The 24,433-nt window shown below is 42.0% G+C and overlaps 1 protein-coding gene across 1 annotated transcript in view; it reads left to right on the top strand.

Annotated features, from left to right (window-relative positions):
* Positions 1-1,129: 1,129 nt before the first annotated feature.
* LOC121975450 (ent-kaur-16-ene synthase, chloroplastic-like) overlaps positions 1,130-24,433 on the top strand; it is a 28,155-nt gene continuing 4,851 nt past the window's right edge. The window contains exon 1 of the mRNA XM_042527111.1: positions 1,130-1,251. Coding sequence (XP_042383045.1) covers positions 1,218-1,251 — 34 coding nt within the window. The 5' untranslated portion in view covers positions 1,130-1,217. The remainder of the gene's footprint in view (positions 1,252-24,433) is intronic.

Raw genomic sequence — 24,433 nt, 5'->3', positions numbered from 1 at the left:
GTCTCAACGTCCCCGTTAACTTGTCTCTAAGTCAACACGGAGGAAGTAAATCATGGATGACTACTAGTCATTAGTGCAAATGGCCAAGACATGAAGAGATTATGTTCGATCACGTCGAGTTTTGACTCCAAAAATTCATGTGATAATATTTTATATTTTAATTATCGCACCGTCTTGAAGGGACAACAGTTGTATAATTTTAAGAGGGAATTGATGAGGATGGTATGTTCCTAATAAAAAAAAGGCGTGATAATCAAGCGTGAGCAAGAGCTTGTCCACGCACGGGATTAATATAACACTTCTCGTGCGCCACATTTTGTAAAAAAAAAGTAAAAACAGCTAGAGCAACAAGCAACAAGCAACAAACGTCATTGGACGGTTACGAGATACTCCAATATTGAAGCAAAAAAAATTAATATCATTGACTTTAAACTGTTTAATATTATAGGTAGATAAATTATGAAGATTATCACTCTTTGAATGAGAAGATTAGATTCGAATCAGACATTTTACACCTACTAATCTACTGTAAAATACTTCAAATATCTATTGGATCACATGCCAATAAAATTAAACCGAGCAAGTCTTAATTCTCAAGCAAATTTGATCATCGTGAAATGGATAAATAAAAAAATGGTAAAAAACTAAAAACAAATTCTTTTCTATCTATATTTTAGATAGAAAAATATAGATGGACGGAGAAGGATTATTTTTTTTTTAATAATATGAATAAACAAAATGCTCTTTGATATTCTGCCAAAATAAAGTAATATCCTTGCACAAACGTTGACTTCTCCAAGAAGTTCTTTTGTCTCTTCCTCCTCACGTTTTTTCTTCCTTTTTATTCCATTCCCCTTCTTTGTTAGGGTGTGTTTGCAGATTGTAGCTCAGTGGCTTTGGGTTTTACTCTATCACACAGTACATTGCTATCCCAGGATTCTCCTCCAACGAGTCTTTTGCTGATCAATCATTCTCCTAAACGTAGTAAAGTTCTACGAAAAGCATAGGTTCTGTGGAAACTTGTGTGTGTGTGTGTGTGTGTGTGTGTGTGTGTGTGTGTGTGTGATTCTCTGATTTCATTGATCGAACTAACACTTTTATCCACCTTTGCTTTCAGGTTGTAACTCAGTGGCTGCGGGTTTTACTTCATCACGCAGTCAATTACTATCAACTTGAGGTGTGCGGATACAGATTCTCCACTGAGTTCGTTGCAGATCATGCATTCTGTCATAGCTGTTGCTCCCAAATGCAGTAAGTTCTATATAGAAGGCTGTCTAAATCATGAATTATAAAATCGTATGAACTCACACACACACATACATAATACTGAATTTATAGCAGAAAGTAAATTGCATAAATTAAGACGATGAACTTAAATGTAATGGAATTGTCATCGTCCTTGTCGTCCTCTAAATCCTGTGAAGAAATAGTGGATGCAGATCTTCCGTAGGGATTTAGGCGATTACACCATACTCTTCTCACCAATGGATAGTAAGGAAACTTTGATTTTTTACCCAAAATCCTATAGGGACCACACTCCATTTATAATAAACCCAATTTCGTTATCAGTCCATCAGTAGTAAGGGAACATGCTAACGGGTTTTATACATGTAAATTTATATTCAATAATACAAATTCATAATTAATCTTAATTATCACAATTGCTCATCAATGATCTGTTAATGTCATCAATGGTCCATCGTGCTGTGATGAAGTTCGGCAACCAAATTTCATGATTGGATATTTTGTAATATGCTATCAACACTACTTTCATAGTAGAAGTGACCATTAATGTCTAGTTGATACTTTTCCGTAATATATCTCCTCCAGTAAATATGAAAATATAGCGCAAAGTGGGTCTTCTATATATTTAGACATCCAATAAAGTTAAAGTCTAAATATCCAATCACCTCCAAGTACGTGAGCATATATATTCCTCAGTTCTCTGTAAATATTGTATTGTTCTCTTCACTCTTTTTTAGTGGACTGATCCTGAGTTATTTAAATATCTGTCTAACACTCCTATTATATATTCGGACAAATACACACCTGCGTATACATGAGACTCTCCACAACTAACACATAAGGGAATTGTTGCATCTTCTTTATTTCAAGTTCTAACCATGGACACTATCGCAAACTGAATTTGTAATATCTAGACACGGGCATGCCACGAGATACACAGTTTTACATGTCATATAAGTATATTTTTAATATAGACCTTTTATGAAAGTTCAAGAATATCTTTTTGAGCGATCATGACATATCTGTATGCCTAATATAAAGAATATTTTACCAAGATCTTTCATTTTTAAATTACCTAATAAAAATGACTTGGTTTCATCCAATAGACTTTTATTATTGCTAGCCAATAAAATATCATCCACATATATAGCAAATATATATAATAAACTTATTTAATGAACTTGACATATATATATTGATCAACAGGATTCTATTTAAAACGAAATGAAATAACTAGTTGATCAAATTTCTGATACCATTAATGGGATGTCATAAATTAACTTTTTAAATTTACATATTAGATGTTTTGGGTCCTTAGATTTAGAGTTCTTTGATTGTACCTTATATATATTCTTTTCAATATCACAATTAAGAAATTCAACCATTGAGGAATGTTGTCTTTAGGTCTATTTGATGTAGCTTTAAATTAAAATAAGTTACAAGTGTCATGATTACCCTAAGAGAATTTTTCATTGAAACAAGTGAGAAAGTTTTATTATAATTAATGTTCTCTTTCTGAGTAAATCCTTTTGCAACAAGTGAGTCTTATACTTCTCGATGCTACCTTTTGAATCCCGTTTGATTTTAAATATCCATTTACAACCAATGGATGTCATACCTTCAAGTAATTCGATAAGTTTTCAAACATCACTATCTGTTATAAACTTCAACTTTTCTTTCATGACTTCAATCCATCTCTGGGGATTAGAGTATTGTTTGATTTCTTAGAAAGATATAGGATCATTTTTCAATCCTATGTCAAACTCATGTCCTTGGAGATAAACATAATCACGAAAATCATGGATTTCCTCTCCCTAGTGAATCATCTTAATGACACTTGTGGTTGAGGTACTTACTCATCCATATGAGGAAATACCTCAATTTCAGTGGAATGCCCCTCCAATTGTATTGAAAATGACATGAGAATAACTTGATTTAATACTTCTCCTAGATATGCAATATCCATAATGTAGAGTATAAGTATCATACCATTACTCATTGCACTAGCAGTAACCATAAGAGTATCTCTAATGTTGTACTCAAAAGATATGTCCCTAACCTTAATACTTCCACTATCCTGAATAAATTTGATATTTTTGTATCAAAACAAGATTTATTTGAGGGTTCATAAAATTTATAGCACCTAGAATTTTCAGAGTAACTTATAAAATTAAAGTTGATAGTCCTTGAATTCAATTTCCTTGCATTATAAATGTCTATTACTAGACTTTTTACCGGTCCACATCTTGTATAAGATTTTAGACACAACCTTAATAGGTACTTTATTAAGTAGATATAATACAATTATGAGTGTCTCACCCCACAAAGACACTAGTGGAGAAAAAAGGTCATTATACTTTTTACCATATCTTTTAGGGCCTGGTTTGCCATTTAGATATACATTTTGATTAGGAGTGTTAGACATGGTTTACTAAGGAACAATCCCATAATCAGCAAGATAATTTACAAAAGATTCATGATGTTGTTCACCTAATCTGTCATATCGACTATAGTATTTACTACCATGATTGGATCTAACAACTTTAATTTTCTTATCTAGTTGATTTTCAAATTTTAGCTTTGAAAATTTTAAACATGTCTAAATATTGCGACTTCATGAATAAGGTATAAATAACCATATAACAAATAGTTATCTATGAAACTAATACATATGTGTGTTCATTCTAAAATGCCTTGGGGAACGATCGACATATATCTATATGTATTAGTTCTAAGATTTCACTACATCAACCCACACCATTATTTCTTTTGTTAGTCATTTTTTCCTTGGCACACTCTATACAAACATCAAAGTTTGACATATCAAAGGAATCAAGAATCAACCTATCTATACGTTGTTTCTAAACACCTATGTCATAACAATTCTCATAAGTCAAATTGTTTTTCGTACCTATGTTATTTATAATTTCATTGTCAATAGGCGTTAAGGTGTTTAATCTGTATAGATTATCAATCAAATAACCATTGCCAATCAATACTGAATTTAAGAAAATATTAAAAATTCGATGAAAAATGAACAAAAGTAACTGATTTATCAAAATAAGAAATGGAAATTAAGTTCCATCTAAAAGACAGTACAATAAAAGTATTATCGAAATCCAAAAAAATGTCAGTTCCTAAATAAAGTCTAAAAACACCTATTGACACTACACCTTTTTGTCATTTTTAATATAGATGTATCTTTTATCATCAAGCGACAGTCGGCTCTTGAGATCATCCTGTATAGTGACAAGTATGTGAGTACCAATAGGCACAATAGTTAAGTTGACTTTTGAACTAATAAAGTTAGGAAGTTTACTTTCTTAGCCCGTTGGCATATTTTGAACAGTCTTCCTTTATATAATCTTTCTTGCCAAAAAAATAAATGAATTTCTTATTTTATTTCTTTTGCTCCTTATGAACATAAACCATAGAATTTGTAATTTTCTTATCTTTATCCTTAATATTGGCCATTTTTTTTTTTTTTTACTCGAACCTTGAGAAGTGAATGCTAGGTGAGCAATTTCAAATGTCTCATCCCTCGATCTCTCCTCCTCTAGCATACATTAAGTAATAAGCTTATTTATGTCCCCTATTCTATTTGAATATTATACAAATCTTAAAAAGGTGAACTATGCAAGTAGAAATATTAAGATAAAATGCATTAACACTCTTAGACATCTCGAGTTTTAGTGCCTTTAGTCTTATGGTGAGATTGGACATCTCCTTGATGTACTTTCTAATGCTTTTATTTCCATTATACCATATTGAGACAAGCTTTGATAATATTGTAGTTATCTCAACCTTTTCATTTGAGGTGAAAGGGTTTGATAGTTGCTTTAGGAAAGTCTGATCATCCTCTCCTTCAATTATGGAGCCCTTAATTAGTTCTATAATTAAAGGCTTCATGATGCTCAGACTCATGCGATTTGATCTCTCTCACTTTTCAAATTCAAACCTATGCTCACTAGTGCTAGTCAGGAGTACAAGATAATCGTGCCTCAATGCATAGTTTAAGTCCATACAACTCAAAACTATGATAATGTATTCCTTCCGCTAGGCAAAGTTTGATCAGGTAAGTGTAGGGATGTTGTTAATATTAGCCATTATTGATTACATTGAATTAGAAGATAGAAAACATCATAAGTTCATGATAAAGGCAAGAACATAGATAAATATTTATGATAATTATGAAACATAAAATACACATAGATAAAGCGTACTAAAATTCTTCTTTGTTGAAGGTGAAGAAGCCTCTTACACACTTTGAAAGCTTAGAAAAGACTAGGAACATGATTACAAGAGTTGTTGTTAGAGTTCTATTGAATTCTTAGCCCTAAGGGTCCTTTTATAGCCCCTGGAAAAATATAGTCTGATAGAGCGAATGGGGGGTGGGGGGGTGAATATCGCGCCTTTTTTTAAAACTTCTCTTTTCCTTTGAAATCAGAGTCGTGCACAGCGGAAAGTAAATAGACAAGTTTGTTTACTTCGTTCGGAGTCTAGGTCAACTCCTACTCGAAGGCTCGCGGTCCTTGACAGCACCGATGGGCAATCCACTAAGATTCTTCTTCCCGAAAACCTCAGAAAGAAGTAATGCGTACAAAATACAATGATATAAGATAGTAACAACCTACTATCTTATATAAGATTAAGTGCAATACAAAAACAATATAGTATACCGACTGCATGTAAGAGTTGAAGCTTGGTTGGCACTTGTTTGCGTGTAGAGGAATTGTAGAGCAGTTGCACGAGCAGCACTAGCATAGAATTGAACCACAACAGATTACCCTTTCCAGCCTCAGACCTCAAACTTCAATTCATAAGATCATCGATGTTCGATCGACCGATCCCTGTGTTCGGTCGACCGAACTAGCTCTCTTCCTTCCTGGCTAAGATCTGATTGCTGATTTGATCTTCAACATTAATTGTCCATTAAGGGTTCGGTCGACCGAATAGGCTCCTTCCCTGTTCATCGAGATTTGCCAAGATTCGCATTTACTGTGCATTTAATATTGATAGTTCGGTGGACCGATCATCCGGTTTGGTCGATCGATCAGTGTAGTTTCATTCTGCTCCTGATTGTTGCTGTCTGTGCTGAGTCATCAAGGTTCGGTCGACCGATCTTACTGTTCGGTCGACCGATCATGGCTTGATTAGACTCGGTTTGTTCTGGTCTGATCTGAACACTGCCTTGATTTCTTCTTGTTCGGTCGACCGATCCTCCGGTTCGGTCGACTAATCCAGCCGGACCTACAACACAGTGTTAGACAGAAAAGAATCCTGCAAAATAGATGTTAGCATAGTAATAATATTATTAATGCATGAGTAATATAAAAGATAGTAGAACTGTCTTGATCTCAACTTTAAAACCTTCCTAGTTTCTTCAGTTGGATCAGCGACCTAAGGTTGTTCCCTTCGGGAACCCGACCTCACTGTCACTCCTCCAGTTGTTTACCTCAACCTACCTGCCAAACATAGTCCTCCAGATATGTTTGGACTTTGCTTACTCAGTGTCTGATCGCCTGATCCACTAAAACCTTTCCTGCAATACTATATTAGCCAACAACAATAATAATGTAGAATACAATGGTAAACCTAAACCTAGATTTACCGAGATCCGCTGGTCCGGTCGACCGCGCGCGGTCGACCGAAAACCATCCGATCAACCTTGCTTGGAGTCCACTCCTCCAAGACTTCTCGTTACCTAGGGTTACCACCCCCTAGGGTTTTCTCCACCTAGCTTCACTCACCAAGACTCAGTATTCGGCTACCTAGGGATCATGTCCTCCAAATATATCCACCTGGCTTCCACGATATACCGAGATTTCCCTTGCCTCAGTATTAGGCTACTCAGGGATCAGGTCCTCCAGACCTATCCACCTGGCTTCTACGATATACTGAGATTTCTCATGCCTAGCCTCCAACTAGGACTTCCCTTGCCTAGCCTACAACTTCCCTAGATCAAGCTCCATACTTAAACATACTTAAATATATTTGTCTGACATTAAAACCTTGGAGGTCGATTGCACCAACATAGTCGTTGCTCGAAGGCACCTCTAAAGAGTTCTATGGCGCCTCCAAGAGGATAAAGTTTTATCTTCTTCACAATAGTAGCCTAATGGCTATTGTTTGCTCAGTCTAGGCTACCTCCAGCGTTGTTGGAGGAACCTTCCACAAGAAGGTGCAAGGGTGCCTCCAAACCTCTTGGAGGTGCCTTCTCCTTGAAGCGCAAGGGCACCTCCAAGCCTCTTGGAGGCACCTTCCATGAAGCAGATTAGGCTCCAAGCTGATTCTCTTCACATGGGTGATGCTCCGGTTAGCTAGAATTTAGATCACATGAACCTAACTCCGATCTTCTTCTCGAGAAGTCTTCCACTTCCGTTTCTCATCCCTCGGAAACGTTGCTCGTTTCCTTCTCTTCCGCTAGCGTATTCTTCCGTAGTACCTTGTCTCTCGGATGCACTGAGTCTGTCGACTCCCTTCCTGTGTCATCCTTCTCTCTAGCTGGGTCTTCCACTCGACTTCTTATATTCCTAAGCTCCTGTACACTTAGACACAAGAATTAAACACAAAAGGACCTAACTTAACTTGGTTGACCATATCAAAACTAATTCGGGGTACTTACACTAAAATTCTAATCTTGTGATCAAAAGAAATGTCGAACTCTAGCTGAAGAGACAATCGTGCATCTTTCATATATATAGATTGCTAGGTATCATACCAGAGGTCTGATAGCTTGCCGTCGACCATGGGTTCGAAAAGAAAAACAAAGAGAGAGTGAAAGGATCAAAATAGAGAAGAAATAACGACGAACTTACCGTGCTATCAGAAGATGAAGGCAAAGACACTGAAGTACGTAGAAGCTAATGAAAGCAACATCGCTTGTTGATGACCAAATATAAGTTTGTGGTCGCATAGTAGGGTTATTGCATTGGTCCACCGAGTCGTTGGATGGTGAGAAAAGAACGATGAGATCTCATAGAAGTCGTAAAATAGCACAGCCGAACTATTGTGATTACAACACAATCTCCCCCATTAAAGCGCAGTAGTAGCGAACTATGAGCTGACGTCTCGATCTCCTCGATGGTTCAACTACAATCGTCCAATAAGTAGCAACTCAACACCACCGCCGAATCTAGGGTCGCATCAGCAACTACATCACAACATGCCTTCATAATTAATGCAATAAAGTGCTCTCACGATTTGAGACAGATGTTGCATATCAGTCATTAATGCGACGATCAATGCATCAATTATAAGGGTGATATGCGATCATGTATACCATGTTCATTAAATGTGATGCCTTATCTCTTTGACCATAAGGAACTGGCAGGCTATCCTAACAAAACATTGACACCTCAACTTAGCATTCTGAGCAAAAGTTTGGTAGGTAGATGATAACTCAACACAGTTGAGTCAGTTAGATTATATCTCCTTCAACCAGACTTGTCAAAAAGGCTTGTTATATGACAGAAGCCTGCATCCCCCATGTGTCACATGTGGTAAAAAATCATGCTGAGCTATCAGTTAAAGTCAAGGTTGGTCAAATATGACCCAAAAGGAATCAGTCTCCATATAGAAGGGGCTTGTGTTTGATCAAACCTATTCAATATACTCATCTCAAGGAATAGAGTTTGACCGGGGACAAGTTAGCTATTACAACTCGGCCTTAGTCATCAATATCATCCTTGATGCGATGATGATGAAGGGCCCCACCCCGCTGCCATGGTGGAGGTCAAAGGGAATCAAAGTCAAGGTGGTCAACGCTTAGAAGTCATTTGCCGATCGGACGAGCATGTCCTGATCGGGAAGAGAAAAGGCCCGATCCAAGATCACCTTTGACTCGGCCATGAGTCGAGCACCCAATGCTCAAATAAGAGGATGACAAAGGGAACATTATGTAGAAATCGGGCCGAGCGGCTCTTCCACTCGGCCTAGCAACAGACTTGATATCAGCTGAGCACACGAACAGTGGACTTCCAGCCGAGTGGTTATCTCGCTTGGCTCAGCAACAGAGCACGTGGACAATGGACTTTCAACCGATCGACCATCTCACTCGGCCCAGCATCATAACATTCAGACAGTGAATTTTCGGCCAAGCGGCCATCCCACTCGGCCTGACAACAGACAACATGTGTACAGTGTAATTCTGGCCGAGCGGCTATCCCGCTTGGCCCACTAACAGACACAACACACTATCTTTCAACATCCTTTTAAGAGTTAGTGCCGTAGACTGGCGGCATGGTCATACAAAAGATCGTACGGCGGAAGCTTCCACTGTCACTTCAGAGATATGCTCGGCTTGTTAAGGTACTATGTCAGGGACACTTTACTGACACGTCTTTTCAGGAAAAGTTTTGAGACACGTGCTCACCTTGGGAAGCATGCACGCGCGCTACAGGAACTCTATATAAAGGGGGGGTCTAAGCATCGACGGAGGTATGCGATATCTTACTATTCGCTATAGTTCTTGTTGCTCTGCTTACTACTTCTTCTTCTTCTCCTTCACTGGAGACTGACTTGAGCGTCGAAGGGCCATCGCCGGGGACCCCTTCCCTAGCTCGGCACTAACGCTGCTTGTGTTGCAAGACATGAGCGAAGTCCATTGGAGATCAACAGAAGTGTCACATCCCTAGCATCCATCTCATCTACTTTCGGACAAGATCATATTTGGCGTCATCTATGGAAACGTAGCTTGCATCCGAGCCGAGAAGATGGAGGACGCTAGATGACTAACCACCGTGACGCTCACTCAGGAGGAGCTAGAGATGCTTGTCCAAGCACGAACAGTAAAAATGATCGAGCAACAACAACAGGCGCTAGCCGATCAGCTAGCGTCGTAGCCTGCAACATCGGCGGCCGATAGGCGAGCGGGGCAAGAAGATCGAGCAGAGTAACTCTCCGTATGGGGGCAGAAACAAAGGCCGGCTGGCACCCAGGGAGAAGCGTCGCCAACGCCGATCCCCTTCCATTGAGCTTTGTTTCAAACCCCCTGGGAGATAGCCTAAGCTCATCAGGAGCAAGGATCGTCTTCAGACGATGCTCCCATTCGGGACGCTTAAAAAGGAAAAGCGCCCCGAAGCAACATGTCTCCCGAACGGATCAACATGCAGTTCTTAGAGGAGATCTTACAAGACCCTCTACCCCAACACTACACCCCGTTGGCGATGGGACGTACAATAGGTCGACCAATCCAGATGATCATCTGGATCGGTTTGACAATGAAGCTACGCTGCACCAGTACACGAATGGAGTGAAGTGCAGAGTCTTCCTCACGACTCTCTCCGGATCGGCACAACATTGGTTCAGAAGGCTGCCGGATGGCACGATATGAAGCTTCAAGGATTTCCGAGCCACGTTCTAGCACCACTTCTCCAACAGCCGACGCTACCAGAAGACATGTGTCAGCCTCTTCACCCTGAAGCAAGGGCCCAAGGAAGCGCTCCAAGCATACATTCAACGCTTCAATCAAGTGGCCATGGACATCCCCTCGGTCTTGTCCGAGATCATAATGAACTCCTTCACCCAGGGGCTTTCCGAGGGAGATTTCTTTCGGTCACTCATCAGGAAGCCGCCTAGGGACTTCGACCACATGCTCAAGAAGGCCAACAAATACATCAACATGGAAGAAGCCCAGGCGGCCAGAAGAAAGGAGGCGCCGACTAAATATTCAGCGCCGATCGAGCGCCGACCATCAAGCAGCCATTAACCACCCAAAGGTCCGAGGGTTGGAGGAGCACGACCGCACCAGGAGACCAGGGCGCATGCCATGCAACATGTGGCATCTGGTCAGCCTAAGGCGTTGAAGAGAAAGGTATGGACGCCCATGTTTTGTTTATTTCACCAGTCAGCGACACACAACACGCGGGACTGTCAAGGACTAACACCGATCGTCAGTCAACCGGTCCCAAGAGGGTAGCATGCTCGATCACCTTCGCCCGATCAGCGACAAAGGCACTGATCGACCGAGCGACCAGAGGAAGAAAGAAAGGAGCCCAAGCATCATCACCATCAGCGAAGGGAGGACACCGATCTCTCCAGGATCCCAACCGAGCGAAATAGGCCATCCGCTTGGGAAGAAGAAAACAGGAACAACGCTTCTCGAGGAGAGATAGGCATGATCGGCAGAGGGCCGACCGGCGGCGACTCCAACCGAGCCAGAAGGTTATACACTCAACGGTTGGAGATCCATGTCATGGGATGCAGCAAGGAGAAGGCCGAAGACCCCAGATTAGCTTCAGCCCTAGCGACCTGAAGGGCATAGAGATCCCTCATGATGATGCTCTGATCATCCAAGCGGTAATCACCAACTACACCATTCACTGAACTTTCGTCGACACGGGAAGTTCGATGAACATCATATTCAAGAAGGCATTCGATCAGCTGCAGATTGATCAAAGTGAGCAGCAGCCCATGGCAACCCTATTTTACGGATTCACAAGCAACGAAGTTTTGTCGATTGGTCGAGCAAGGTTGGCCATCTCGCTGGGGGAAGAGCCGTTGAGGAGGACCCAGATCACCAACTTCATAGTGGTGGATGCACCATCGGCCTATAACGTCATCTTGGGTCGACCGGCCCTCAACGAGTTTCGGGCGGTGGTGTCAACTTACTGCCAGAAGATAAAGCTTCCAATGGATGATCAGGTGGGCGAGGTCAAAGGCGACCAACTAGCCGCGCGGCTCTACTATGTGGAGATGGTCAAGACCGAGGCAAAAGCCGCTTGGAAGGCTCCACGACTGGAGATAAATGCGATCACTGAGAAGCCCCCTACCTTGGTATACGAAGAAAAGGAGGAGGTCCAGATCCACTCCAACCGAGTGGAGGCAACAACCTTCATCGCCACTGACTTGGAGGAGGAGAAGAAGGCAGAGCTGGTCGCCTGCCTTAAACAAAACATGACATATTCGCTTGGTAGAACCATGAGCTTCCCATCATCTACCCCAGCGTGATTCAACACGAGTTTCATGTCCGACCGGATGCTCGACCAGTGAAGCAAAGGAAATGAGTATTCAGCACGAAACAGAATGTGATCATCTAGATGGAGATAGAGTAGCGGCCATATCAAGGAAGTCCAATTCCTGAGTTGGTTAGCTAATGTTGTGCTAGTCTCCAAGCTGGGCAACAAATGACAAATTTGCGTCGACTTCTATGATCTAAATAAGGCGTGCCCGAAGGACTTCTATCCGCTACCCAGGATAGACCAAATGGTGGACTCGACTGCGGGCTGCGAGCTGATTTGCATGCTCGATGCTTATCAGGGATACCACTAAGTGCCGCTTTCCTGCGAGAACCAGGAAAAGGTTAACTTCATTACAGCCGATGGAACATACTACTACAACATCATGTCGTTCGGACTGAAGAATGCTGGAGCCACCTACCAAAGGCTGATGAATAAAGTGTTCCGAGGGCAGATCGATCGTAATATGGAGGTATACATCGACGACATACTGATTAAATCCCTCAGAGTTGCTAACCTATACGCAGATATCAACGAGACTTGTCGGACGTTGAGGACAAATGGAATAAAGCTAAACCCGAGCAAGTGTTTGTTCAGTACGAAGAGTGGCCGCTTCTTGGGCTACATAGTCACCGAGCGAGGCATCGAAGCCAATTCGAGCAAGGTCTAAGATTTGCAAGGCATGCCTCCGCCTCAGAACTTGAAAGAAGCTCAGAGGTTGATCGGTCGGATCACGGCGCTATCCAGATTTATCTCTTAGTCGTCCGATCAGAGCCTGTCGTTCTTCAAGATACTACGTGGAGCTACAAAATTCCAATGGGACACTGAGTACGACCGAGCACTAGAGGAGCTAAAGGAGTATCTGAACTCACTACTTGTGTTAGCCAAGCCAGTTGTGGGTGAGCCGCTCTGGATCTACTTATCATCCAATGAGCATGCAATCGGGTCAGCTCTAGTTAGGCAGAATGGCCAAGTGCAGCCTGTGTATTTTTTGATCTATATATTAAAAGATACTGAGTCCCGCTACACTGGTCTCGAAAAGTTGGCTTATGTATTAGTACTTGTCGCACAAAGAATTCGCCCGTACTTCCTGGCACATTCAATAATTGTGATGACTAATAGTGCTTTGGGAAGAGTCATCCTCAATCCGGAGGCGTCTGGATGACAGAACTTAGAGAGTTTGACATGCAGTACCAACTCTGAGCAGCGATCAAAGCTCAAGTTGTTGGTTATTCCTAGGAATATCGTACCGGTTCCCCTGTACAAAAATTTTGTACAAGTCCTGAACCTTTCCTAACAATCTATTGTGTTCTTTAGAAATTAAATTCGAAATCGCAAACGGAACTTAACATTATTAATTCCAAATTTAACTTATCTGTTCTTAGAGGTTTAGATTTGGATCACAAACGATACTTAACATTATAGATCCAAATCCACCTATGTTACAAATTCAATTAAATATTTATTTCGAAAATCGGCTCCCAGGTCAAACATGGTGAGGCACTTGACTTTCTTGGGTATGGGAACATCCACCACTGTCTCGACAAAACCTCTTAACGAAATTTAATATTTAATTTCCTTATAGTAACCCTAGGTTTAACCAAAAAGAACAATCGAATAACAAGATCAAAAAATAAAGAAACACAAATTCGAAACAAATCCGAAAATCTAGAATCTCTAGCCTCTTGTGTTTGGTATTTCAAAACTATACAAAGAAAACTAGTATGATGTGAAATAGAATTACTAGTTATACCTTTCTTTGTAAGTAACAACCTCTTGATCTTCTATCGTATTCCTCTTCTTATCTCGGACGTTATGTGGGCAACAATCTACCGAGATGAGAACCACTAAGAGACCTTCCTTCTAGCAAGTTTCGGCCACCAACCTTCAAGCTCCAAGGGATGCAAGAGCAAAGTCTCCTTTCTCTCCTTCTTCTCCTAGCTAGAACCTGCCACCAAGTACTCCTCTAGTGTTGATGCCGCCGGCTACCAAGGAGGAAGAGAAAAGGAGAAGAGCAAGGAACAAGGGCTGGCCACCACCAAGGAAGAGAGGAGAGGAAAATAGAAGAGAGTTGTATCTCATGAAGGCACTCCCTCCCTCTCTTTTATATTTCTTGGTCTTGGCATATAAGGAAATTTAATTACAATTAAAATTCTCTTTATTTTCCTTGTCATTGGTTAATAAGGAAAATTTAATTAAAATTCCTTTTAACCCTTATTATGACCGGCCCCTACTCATGCTCCAAATAAGGCAAGTTTTAAACATAAAATTAAAACTTCCTTATTTGTTTCCGGAAATTTTTTAAAATAAAAATTTCTCTTTAAAAAATTCCCTTCATGGTTGGTTATAAAAGGAAACTTTTATAAATTAAAATCTCTCTATTAAAACATATGGATGATTTCCAAAAAGAAAAGTTTTCTTCAAAATTAAAATCTTCCTTTTAACTACAAATAACGAAAGATATCTAATCTTTCTCTTAATCTTTTGTAGAAAACTATAAAAGGAAGTATTTAATTTTTAAACTCTTCTTTTAAATATAGCTTCCACATAAGGAAAGATTTTAAATAAATAAAATCCTTTTATTTTAATATGGTCGGCCAATCAAGCTTGGGTTGCAAGCCATAGCCGGCCACTAAACTTGGCTTAATCCCTTGGCTTTGGCTGGCCCAAGCTTGAACTCCAAGCTTGCTTGGTCGGCCACCTAAGGGTGGGTAGGATGGTGGGTATAATTCTCTATATACAAGAGGCTACGATAGTGACCGAGAGGATAAATTGATTTTGGTCTCCCGATGAAATTAAGCTTCCCATCTTCACCCCGAACACCCAACTTAATTTCATCAATAATAATTCATACCATTAAAGAATTATTATTGAACCGCACCAATCCCAAATTATACTTTTGGGCTCCTTCTTATCATGAGTGTGTTAATCTCCTTGTGTTTAAGATGTCGAATGTCCACTAATTAAACGAGTTACTGACAACTCACTTTAATTGGTATCTTAGTCCAAGAGTAGTACCACTCAACCTTATCGTTATGTCGGATTAAGTCCACCTGCAGGGTTTACATGACAATCCTTATGAGCTCCTCTTGGGGACATTATCAACCTAGATCACTAGGACACAGTTTCCTTCTATAATCAACAACACACACTATATATAATATTATTTCCCAATTTATCGGACCTTTTGATTTATCGAACTAAATCTCACCCATTGATAAGTCAAAGAAATATATACTAAATATATGTGCTTGTTATTATATTAGGATTAAAAGCACACACTTGCATAATAAGCAAGGTCTTGTTCTTTTATTCAGTCAGTGTAAAAGGAACTTACCTTAAATGGTCTTACTCAATACACTCAGAGTGTACTAGTATAATTTATCAGTCAAGATAAACTAATACCTAATACACTACGACTATTCTAATGGTTTGTTCCTTTCCATCTCAATCGTGAGCTGCTGTTTATAATTTATAAGGAATTGATAACATGATCTTCTGAGTGTGACACCACACTTTATGTTATCTACAATATAAATTAATTGAACTACACTTAGCATATAAATGTAGACATTTGACCAAAATGATTCTTTATTACAAAATAAATGGTTACAAAAAGCTAGGCTTTTAGTATACACTCTAACACAAGCCTTGGTAGATTTTGTCATAGAAGTCCAGAGTGATGAGCCGGCAGCAACATGGAAGATATATGTGGACGGCTCGTCCACTCGGCAGGGCAGTGGAATCGACATATTGCTTATCTCACCGCAGGAGGATCGGATGTAGCTATCCGTTTGGCTGGACTACCGAGCCACTAATAACGAAGCAGAGTATGAGGCACTGATAGCTGGCCTTCAGGCAGCTCGGCACGTAGGAGCAGTGAAAGCCCTCATTCACTCGAACTCCCAGCTCGCCGCCCAATAGTTATCCGGGACATTCAAGATAAGAAACGTACGGCTAAGGCTCTATATAAAGGCTTTCGAGAAGCTAAAGAGCAACTTCTAGGAGGTCGTTATACAGAAGATCCCTCGATCGGAGAACCAGGCGATAGACTAGTTAGCGAAACTAGTTAGTTCATTGACATCAATCGTCATAGGTCAGTTGATCAAGCAAGTGTCGCTCGTGGCACACATCGACTGAATGGAGGGAATAACCTTCCCGGATGACTAGAGGATGGCCCTGATAGAATTCTTACAGTCGGGAGCTACACATGCCGATCCAGAAGAGCTCACTTGCTGAAGAAGAGGGTCAGACAGTTCACCTTGATCGACAATCAACTTTACAAGAGAGTCTTCTCCAGACCCCTCCTCAAGTGCGTCGAATTGGAAAACGTCGAGTACATCCCAAAGGAGGTGCACCAAGGCTCTTGTGAAGGTCATCTGGGTGGCCAAGCATTAGCCCAAAAGATACTCCTAGTCGGATATTTCTAGTCGACCCTCCAAGAATATGTCACTCGAATAGTGGCCACTTGCTTGTCCTGCCAGAAGTATCTCAACATGTCACACCGACCGACCGAGGAAATGAAATCGTCCACGGTATCATACCCGTTCGACCAATGGGGCATGGACATCATTGGACCTTTCCCTATGGCGACCGGTCAGTGGAAGTTTCTGCTCGTTGCGGTGGCCTACTTCTTGAAATGGGTAGAAGCCGAGCTACTTGCGAGAATCACCGAGCAAATGGTTATCAAATTTATTTGGGAAAATATTATTTGCTAATTCGGAATCTCACACCGACTCGTGCCCGACAACGGGAGACAGATCGCCGGTCAAGAGCTCAGAGAATGGTGTGAAGGCTATGATATCCAACAAGCCTTCACCTCGGTAGCTTACCCTCAGGGTAACAGACAGGCCGAAGTTGCCAATAGGGAGATCCTCAGAATCTTATGTGTTCAGCTTGACCACATGGAAGGCAGCTGGGTCAACGAGCTCCCCGGTGTACTGTGGGCTCTCTGCACGACTCCAAAGGAGGCGATCGACGTAACCCCATTTCATTTGATGTACGACAGTGAAACAGTTGTCCCTGTAGAAGTCGGAGTGGAGTTCGATCGGGTGCAACTCTACAACAAAGGGAATGTCGAACGAAGGCATATGGAGCTCGACCTGGTGGACGAGACGGGCGCTAAAGCAGTCGTTCGGCTAACGACATACCAGCAACGGATGAAACAGAATTACAACCGACGAGTGATCCTGAGGTCCTTCCAGGTCGGTCATCTCGTCTGGAAGAAAGTGAAGCTGGTTGACGACGTTGCCAAGCTCGAGGCACCATGGGCATGACCATTCAAGGTTGTGCCGAAGCTCCATTTGAGCGCATACTATCTGGAGGACAAAGAAGGAAGACAACTTGAGAGGTCATGGAGTGTGAACCATCTTCAACCCTACAAGGTTGGATGAGAGGTGCAAGAGCGAATATTGTACTTTTTGTATTCTTTGCCTTTCGAACGCAGGGCAACATATGAACAAAAGGCGAAGATTTCTTTAAATGCACCTCCATGAACAGTCGAGCGACGACCTTAAACCCGGGTGTACGAGTCAACATCAACGGTCGAGAGACGACCTTAAACGCGAGTCAACATAACGGTCGAGTGGAGACGTTAAATCCGAAATCACATCAAATCATTGAGCGGCGATGTTAAACACGGGTATCCATCAAATCGTCGAGCGACGATGTTAAACCCTGACTACCAGAGGGGTCGATCGACTGATAGAATAATTATGAATGAGTCCAAGATCTTTTGCAAATGATCAAAAGGAGTAAAAAAAAACCATACAAGGAGGTAAAGCTTGTATGAACGGACGAACATGCATTTAAATTTCAAAAATTTTGCATTTTACAGGAACACTCAGCCTCACTCAGGAACGCTCGACCTCACTCAAGATAGTCTTAAGGCATCATCTGTCAGAGAGGCGATGAGCTTGTCCTGGCTGATGACGTTGCCAGCCAGAGAAGCTAGTAAATGGCCTCCTTCTTGGAGCTGGCTGATCATCATGTCGATCACCAGATCGAACAGTCGGAGTGCCCAGTCGGTGACTTTGTCACAAAATGCGTCCGAGTGGATGTAGGCTTGCTTCCTAGTCTCAAACCTACTCAACTCGATGTCTTGGTAAATCTTCAAAGCCGCTCGGGAGCCCTCTAGCTCATCCTGGGCGGCGGCTAGTGTAGTAGTATCTTTGGAGGCACTTTAGTTGTGAAGGGTTGTTTCTTCGACCAAGTGGTTGTTCCGTTCGATAATCAAAAAGTCCGTAGTTTCCTTCAGCTTTTGGGCGAGGGCCTGGGCCTCTTGATTCTTCCCGTCGAGGTCGGCAATGGCCCGATTCTTTCGCGCGTTCGCCGACTCAATCTTATTATCAAAAGTAGTGACCTGTTTGTTGAGCCGCTCCAGCATTGTGGCCTACCTGGTGCTCTTGGTTTGTTCGGCCTCAAGTAGCTTGTCGCTCTTCTCCAGAACGGTCTGCAGCCTGGCCACCTCGGCGTCTGTCTTTTCTTGAGCGGCGAAGGATTGACCGCTCGACACCTTCAGCTGCTACACCTCCTCTTCCAAAAATGTGAGCCTATGGCACATAGCCAGACTCTCCACCCAGTACTGCGGACAACAAACAAACATATGTGTCGATCGGGGGTGAAGTATGTAAATGTAGATGAAGCTTACCCCAGTGGACATCTGGGTGTGGTTGTTTGCGAGTGCGCCCGGAGGCATCATCGCCACACGGGCTTGGGCTTCCTCCCAGATCTTGGCGAGTGGCCCCTGGATGATAATCTGGTGCTCAGGGCCTTGAGATCTGATGCTCGGCTCATTGTATTCTTCGGTGGGTAGGTGGAGGATCACCGTGATATGACGCTAGCAGCTCGGGGCCGATTGCGCCGAAGACGTTCGAACTGACAGGCAAGACGCGGACGTTGGACAGATGCCGGACTTCTTAATCTTCGAGGGCTTCGAAGGTGGCAGCATGAAGGCCACTAGAGGCGCGACAAGGGTTCCTTATGGCAGCTTGGGTAGAGAAGGCATCCGATCAGACGATGTAGCCATCGCAATCTCTGGGAGGGGAGTAGCGGTCGAAGTCTCAACCCACTCGGCAGACCGGGCCCCCAAGGTGGCAGAGCGCGGTGAGGGCTCTGCTTGGCGCCTCTTGCTCCTGTTCAGTGGCACATCGGAGGAGGCAAAGCCCGATGGCTCCTCAACCAGGATGATCGAGCGTCACTCGGATGGAGGATGGGATCTCGCGGCCGCTTCTTCGCTCAATGCATGGCTAGCCTCGCCTCTGCTCACCAAGATGGGAGTCGCCTCGCTCTCATCCTGGGGCTCTTCGTGTGAGCCGATCAGCTGCAGGCCATGGCTCTTCAACGTCCTTGAGCTTCGCCTTGCCGGCCATACGTGCTCGCATCATGACTTCGACTGCAAAAGAGAAGGAGAAATCAGTTAGCATCAAAGGAAGAATTAAAGAAGCTTCATACCTAGGCTGGTCGGTAGCCGGGTGCAGATCTGTCTCTAGCCGAAGATATATAGGACACCCTCCAATAGCAGCTTATGGATGTCGTATTTCTGACCGGCTAGCATGGAGGTTGCGTTCAAGTAGTCTGATCGGCTCTTGTAGCTTTTCAGAGGAGGTTGAGGTGCCACTTCGAGCTGCCAACTAGTCGGGAAGTCTGGCCGCTCGGGAAGGTGCATGAAGAAAAAGTATTCTTTCCAGTGCTTGTTGGAAGTCGGCATCTTGTCGAAAAAAACTATATTGACTCGAGACTGGAAGAGGAAAGTCCCCAGATCGGATAGTTTAGGGTAATAAAAATAATGAAAGATCCGGGGGATCAGAGGGATGTCATGCAGACGAAACAAAACAACAACACCGCATAATAGTCGGAAGGAGTTTGGCACAAGTTGGTGGAGGGAAATGTAAAAATATTTACAAACTATGGGAATGAAGGGATGAAGGGGGAACCGTAGACCGGTGATAAATTGGTCTCGGAAGAAACAAATGCAGCCAGCCGATGGAGAATTGGGTCGATTGGACGAAGAAGGCAGAATGATCTAATGATCGAAAGGAATTTCAAAAGCATCGCACAGGCTCTCAGCATCGCCCCCATCAAACCTAGACTCCATGGATGTATACCAGAGTCCAGGGACAGAGGCAGACGACTGCGAAGAACTTGCCATCGCGAAAGCAAAAATGAAAATAAGGCGGAGGGGAAGAAATACGATCGAAGGAAGGAAAAGGTCGCTGGAATGTTGCCGGAACAAAAAGAAATGCCAAAAAAAATCGAAGGCAGATGCGATGGGGAGAAGGCTTACGGGAGAAAGGTCACCAGGAAAGCAAAGCTCACCGGAGAAGAAGCACGAAGGATCGTCGGAGAGCGTGGATCGCACATAAGCACAGAGAGGTGGCCGCCGGGAGCGCTCGAAGAAGTGTAGAGGAGGAAAAGACACAGAGGGCTTATAAACTGCAGGCTCGGCCAACTGGAGACGTCCAATCTAGGTCACGGAAACCCAGGCCAAGATCTCACCATTGAATTCAAACCGTCAAATGTCACATCACACCTATCACGTCATCCGTGCGGCGGCAGCGAGCGTGACAATGTCGCACCACCATGGGTCGACAATTAATGAAGGTGTGGGAACATGCTCAACCCTAATGAGCGGGGATTTGCACGATTTCCAATAAATTTAGATGATGTCAGACTAGCTCGCACTCGCCCGAGATTGCCCAAGGAGAAATTTTACAAGAGAAAACCTTCGTCATGTCAATCGGATCGAAGGAGCATACTTATGCTCGAGCGACAAGCTTCAACAGGCTGATCGGGGAGGATCGGTCTTATCCCAATCGGAGATTACATAGTGATGAAGGTCGATCGGAATCTGTTCACACAATGGTCCAGTCAGTCGGACTTATAGCCTCCTTCGACTAGACTTGAGGGGGAGGCTTGTGATGCGGTGATGATGAAGGGCCTCACCCCGCTGTCACGATGGAGGTCAAAGGGGATCAAAGTCAAGACGGTCAATGCTTAGAAGTCATTTGCCGATCGGACGAGCATGTCCCGATCGGGAAGATAAAAAGCCCGATCCGAGATCACCTTTGACTTGGCCATGAGCCGAGCACCCAACGCTCAAATAAGAGGGCGACAAAGGGAATATTATGCAGAAATCGAGCCAAGCGGCTCTTCCGCTCGGCCTAGCAGCATACTTGACATCAGCCGAGCACACGAACAATGGACTTTCGGCCGAGCGACTATCCCGCTTGGCTCAGCAATAGAGCACGCGGACAATGGACTTTCAACCGAGTGGCCATCCCGCTCGCCCCAGCAGCATAACATTCAGACAGTGAATTTCCAGCCGAGCGGCCATCCTACTTGGTCTGACAACAGACACCATGTGTACAGTGTAATTCTGGCCGAGCGACTGTCCCGCTTGACCCACTAACGGACACAACACACTATCTTTTGACATCCTTTTGGGAGCTAGTGCCGCTGACAGGCGACATGATTAGACAGAAGATCGTACGGCGGAAGCTTCCACTGTCAGTTTAGAGATATGCTCGGCTTGTTAAGGTACTATGTCCGGAACACTTTACTGACACATCTTTACAGGGAAAGCTTTGAGACACATGCTCGCCTTGGGAAGCATGCACGCGCGCTACAGGAGCTCTATATAAAGGGGGTCTAAGCATCGGTGGAGGTATGTGATATCTTACAGTTGCGCTACAGTTCTTGTGCTCCGCTTACTGCTTCTTCTTCGCCAGAGACTAACTTGAGCGTCGGAGGGCCATTGCCGAGAACCCCTTCCCTGGCTCGGCACTGACACTGCTTGCGTTGTAGGATCGGAGTGAAGTCCACCGGAGGTCAACAAAAGCGCCACATCCCTAGCATCCATCTCATCAACTTTTGGACATGATCAATCCCCAACTCAACATTAGATGCCAACCTCTTCTCCGACTCGGCCCCATGTGCCTACCTCCTCTCCGACTCTGTCTTAGTCGTCGATTTCATCTCTAACTCAGTCTCAGTCACCGATCTCATCTCTGACTCAGCCATAGTAGTCGAGCTCATCTCCAACTCAGCCTAAGGCACCTACCTCCTCCCCAACTCGACCTCAGTTATCGATCTCGTCTCCCACTCAGTCTCAATAGCCAACATTGTCTATCCTTAGGGGCACTCAACATCGCCCTCATCTCTTAGTCTGTCCCCAGCTCAGGCCCGCACCCTATACGGGCCGCTGAAAATACAAGGGTGTAAGGAAGTGACTTGACTACTTCATTTATGGAACGTTTCTCCAAGAAGATGTGGAGAATGGTAGTGTGCATCCTAGAGTACATGGGTAAGAGAAGCGTACAACTCGGAGCACGTGATAAATTGATGTACAGATCTCAAAGATCATGCATATTTACAGCTCTTTAAAAGGTTGTCCAATCCCGTGGGCATAGGTACATGTACCTAGAAATCCTGCATTTCCTTATGCAATTCTTCTTTCTCAAGAAAACCCTAACTTGAACGTCTGAGTGATCTATCGGGATCCATCCCTGGTATCATTCTAATCATCTTGTGGATTACTTTTTAGGTTTTTATCCTCCTAGACAATAATCTCTAGAGATCGTGCACGTCAACCCGTTCGTTGATTAGTGACATGACCATCTACGATATTTGGCTGGAACAGTTGTTTTGCTTACTTTTGAGCAAAATATTGAATTACTACTTAAGAATCAAATGTTCATGAGCAAATTTAGTATTCGACTTGGTAAGATATTGTTTATGCTTGTTCTTGAGCAAATTTGATATTCGACTTGATAAGAATTAATTTATATTCATTCAATGCATATAAAATTAATTAAATTAAAAGATTTGAACATATATATTTTCAACTCATTAATATTCATAAATAAGAATTATGAATTATTTGTAAATAATGTTCACAAATAAAATGGATGAAATATGTTCATCAATAAAATTCTCATTAATATGATAAATAAATAAATAAATATTGATAAAATAATAAATAAGTTTATATTTTCAAGTTTAATATTAAATAAACTTAAATTGTAACATTTTTAAACAAATCAAATAAACTTAAACTGTGCGTTCACCAAACTCAAGTCAAATTAAACCAAACTCAAATTCGTAAAAAAGAAAATAAGTTAAATTTAAAAAATTATTTTAATAATTTGGTTTAGTAAGTTTGAATAACATAAAATTTAAATGCGTCCAAATATCACTTAACCAAACATCTGCATAAGATGTTCATAGGTTGGAATTCGTTATTTCACTTTAGTCTCTGTTTTCCTCTGTTTTCTTATCTTAATATTTGACAGGAGCAGACAGTGACGGTAATCAGCTATTTTTACTTCATAAGAAACCTAGTGGTATTGGAAGACTGAGAAATGGCGTGTTTCCTCTGACAACTATTGCAACACGTACGTGTAATAATCGATATGAACTTGCATATTAAAAAATTGAAGACGCAAGTGGGAGATGGGGAATTAACCAGGCCAATTATAAAATTATAAATGAAATATTGAACTCAAATTCAAAATCATATTATTTGTCTGTTAGTCAGTCAGCCAGTTATATTGAAATAAACTCAATTATAAAATTTACTGGAAGACTGCGTTGGGAGTGATCGAGTGGCTTAGTGTGGAATTATCAAATTATCGAATAGGTCGAGTGTAAAAAAATAAAAAGATAAATTTGGTCGTTTCATTTGACCTTACTATGAGACTTCTCCAGAATTAGTGACCTATTTCGTTTTTAAAATGTACACAATCCTCTCGTAGTCTTTTCTTGGCATTGTCAATCTACATTTTCTTCACATTGTCAATCTACATGTATGATAAATATCTTTTCTTCACATTGTCAATCTACATGTATGACAAATACCATTTCTTCACATTGTCAACTTACATTTTCTTCACATTGTCAATCTTCATGTATGACAAGTTTGATCATGTCATGTTGATAGCGAGTGGGATTATTACACCCTCCTTTCTGAGAAGATGTAATAAACTCGTAGATCCATTCACAATGCACTGTGCTACTAACAACCGGATGATCAATAATAAGCTTTTACATAAATTTTTATTATTCTTTTCAAAATAAAAAACCTACTATAAATAAATAAATAAATAAAATTATATGATATAATTAAATAAAAATATAAAAATATAAACAAGTATATTTATATTTGAATTATTTTTATTAAAATAAAATATTTTTTAAAACTTAGATATTTTTATTGTGTTAAAAGAGACTTT

Source organism: Zingiber officinale, chromosome 4B, assembly GCF_018446385.1.
Source record: "Zingiber officinale cultivar Zhangliang chromosome 4B, Zo_v1.1, whole genome shotgun sequence".
In the NCBI taxonomy this organism is placed as follows: Eukaryota; Viridiplantae; Streptophyta; class Magnoliopsida; order Zingiberales; family Zingiberaceae; genus Zingiber; species Zingiber officinale.
Note: the sequence above shows the minus strand (reverse complement) of the source record. Positions and strands in the feature narration are given on the sequence as shown.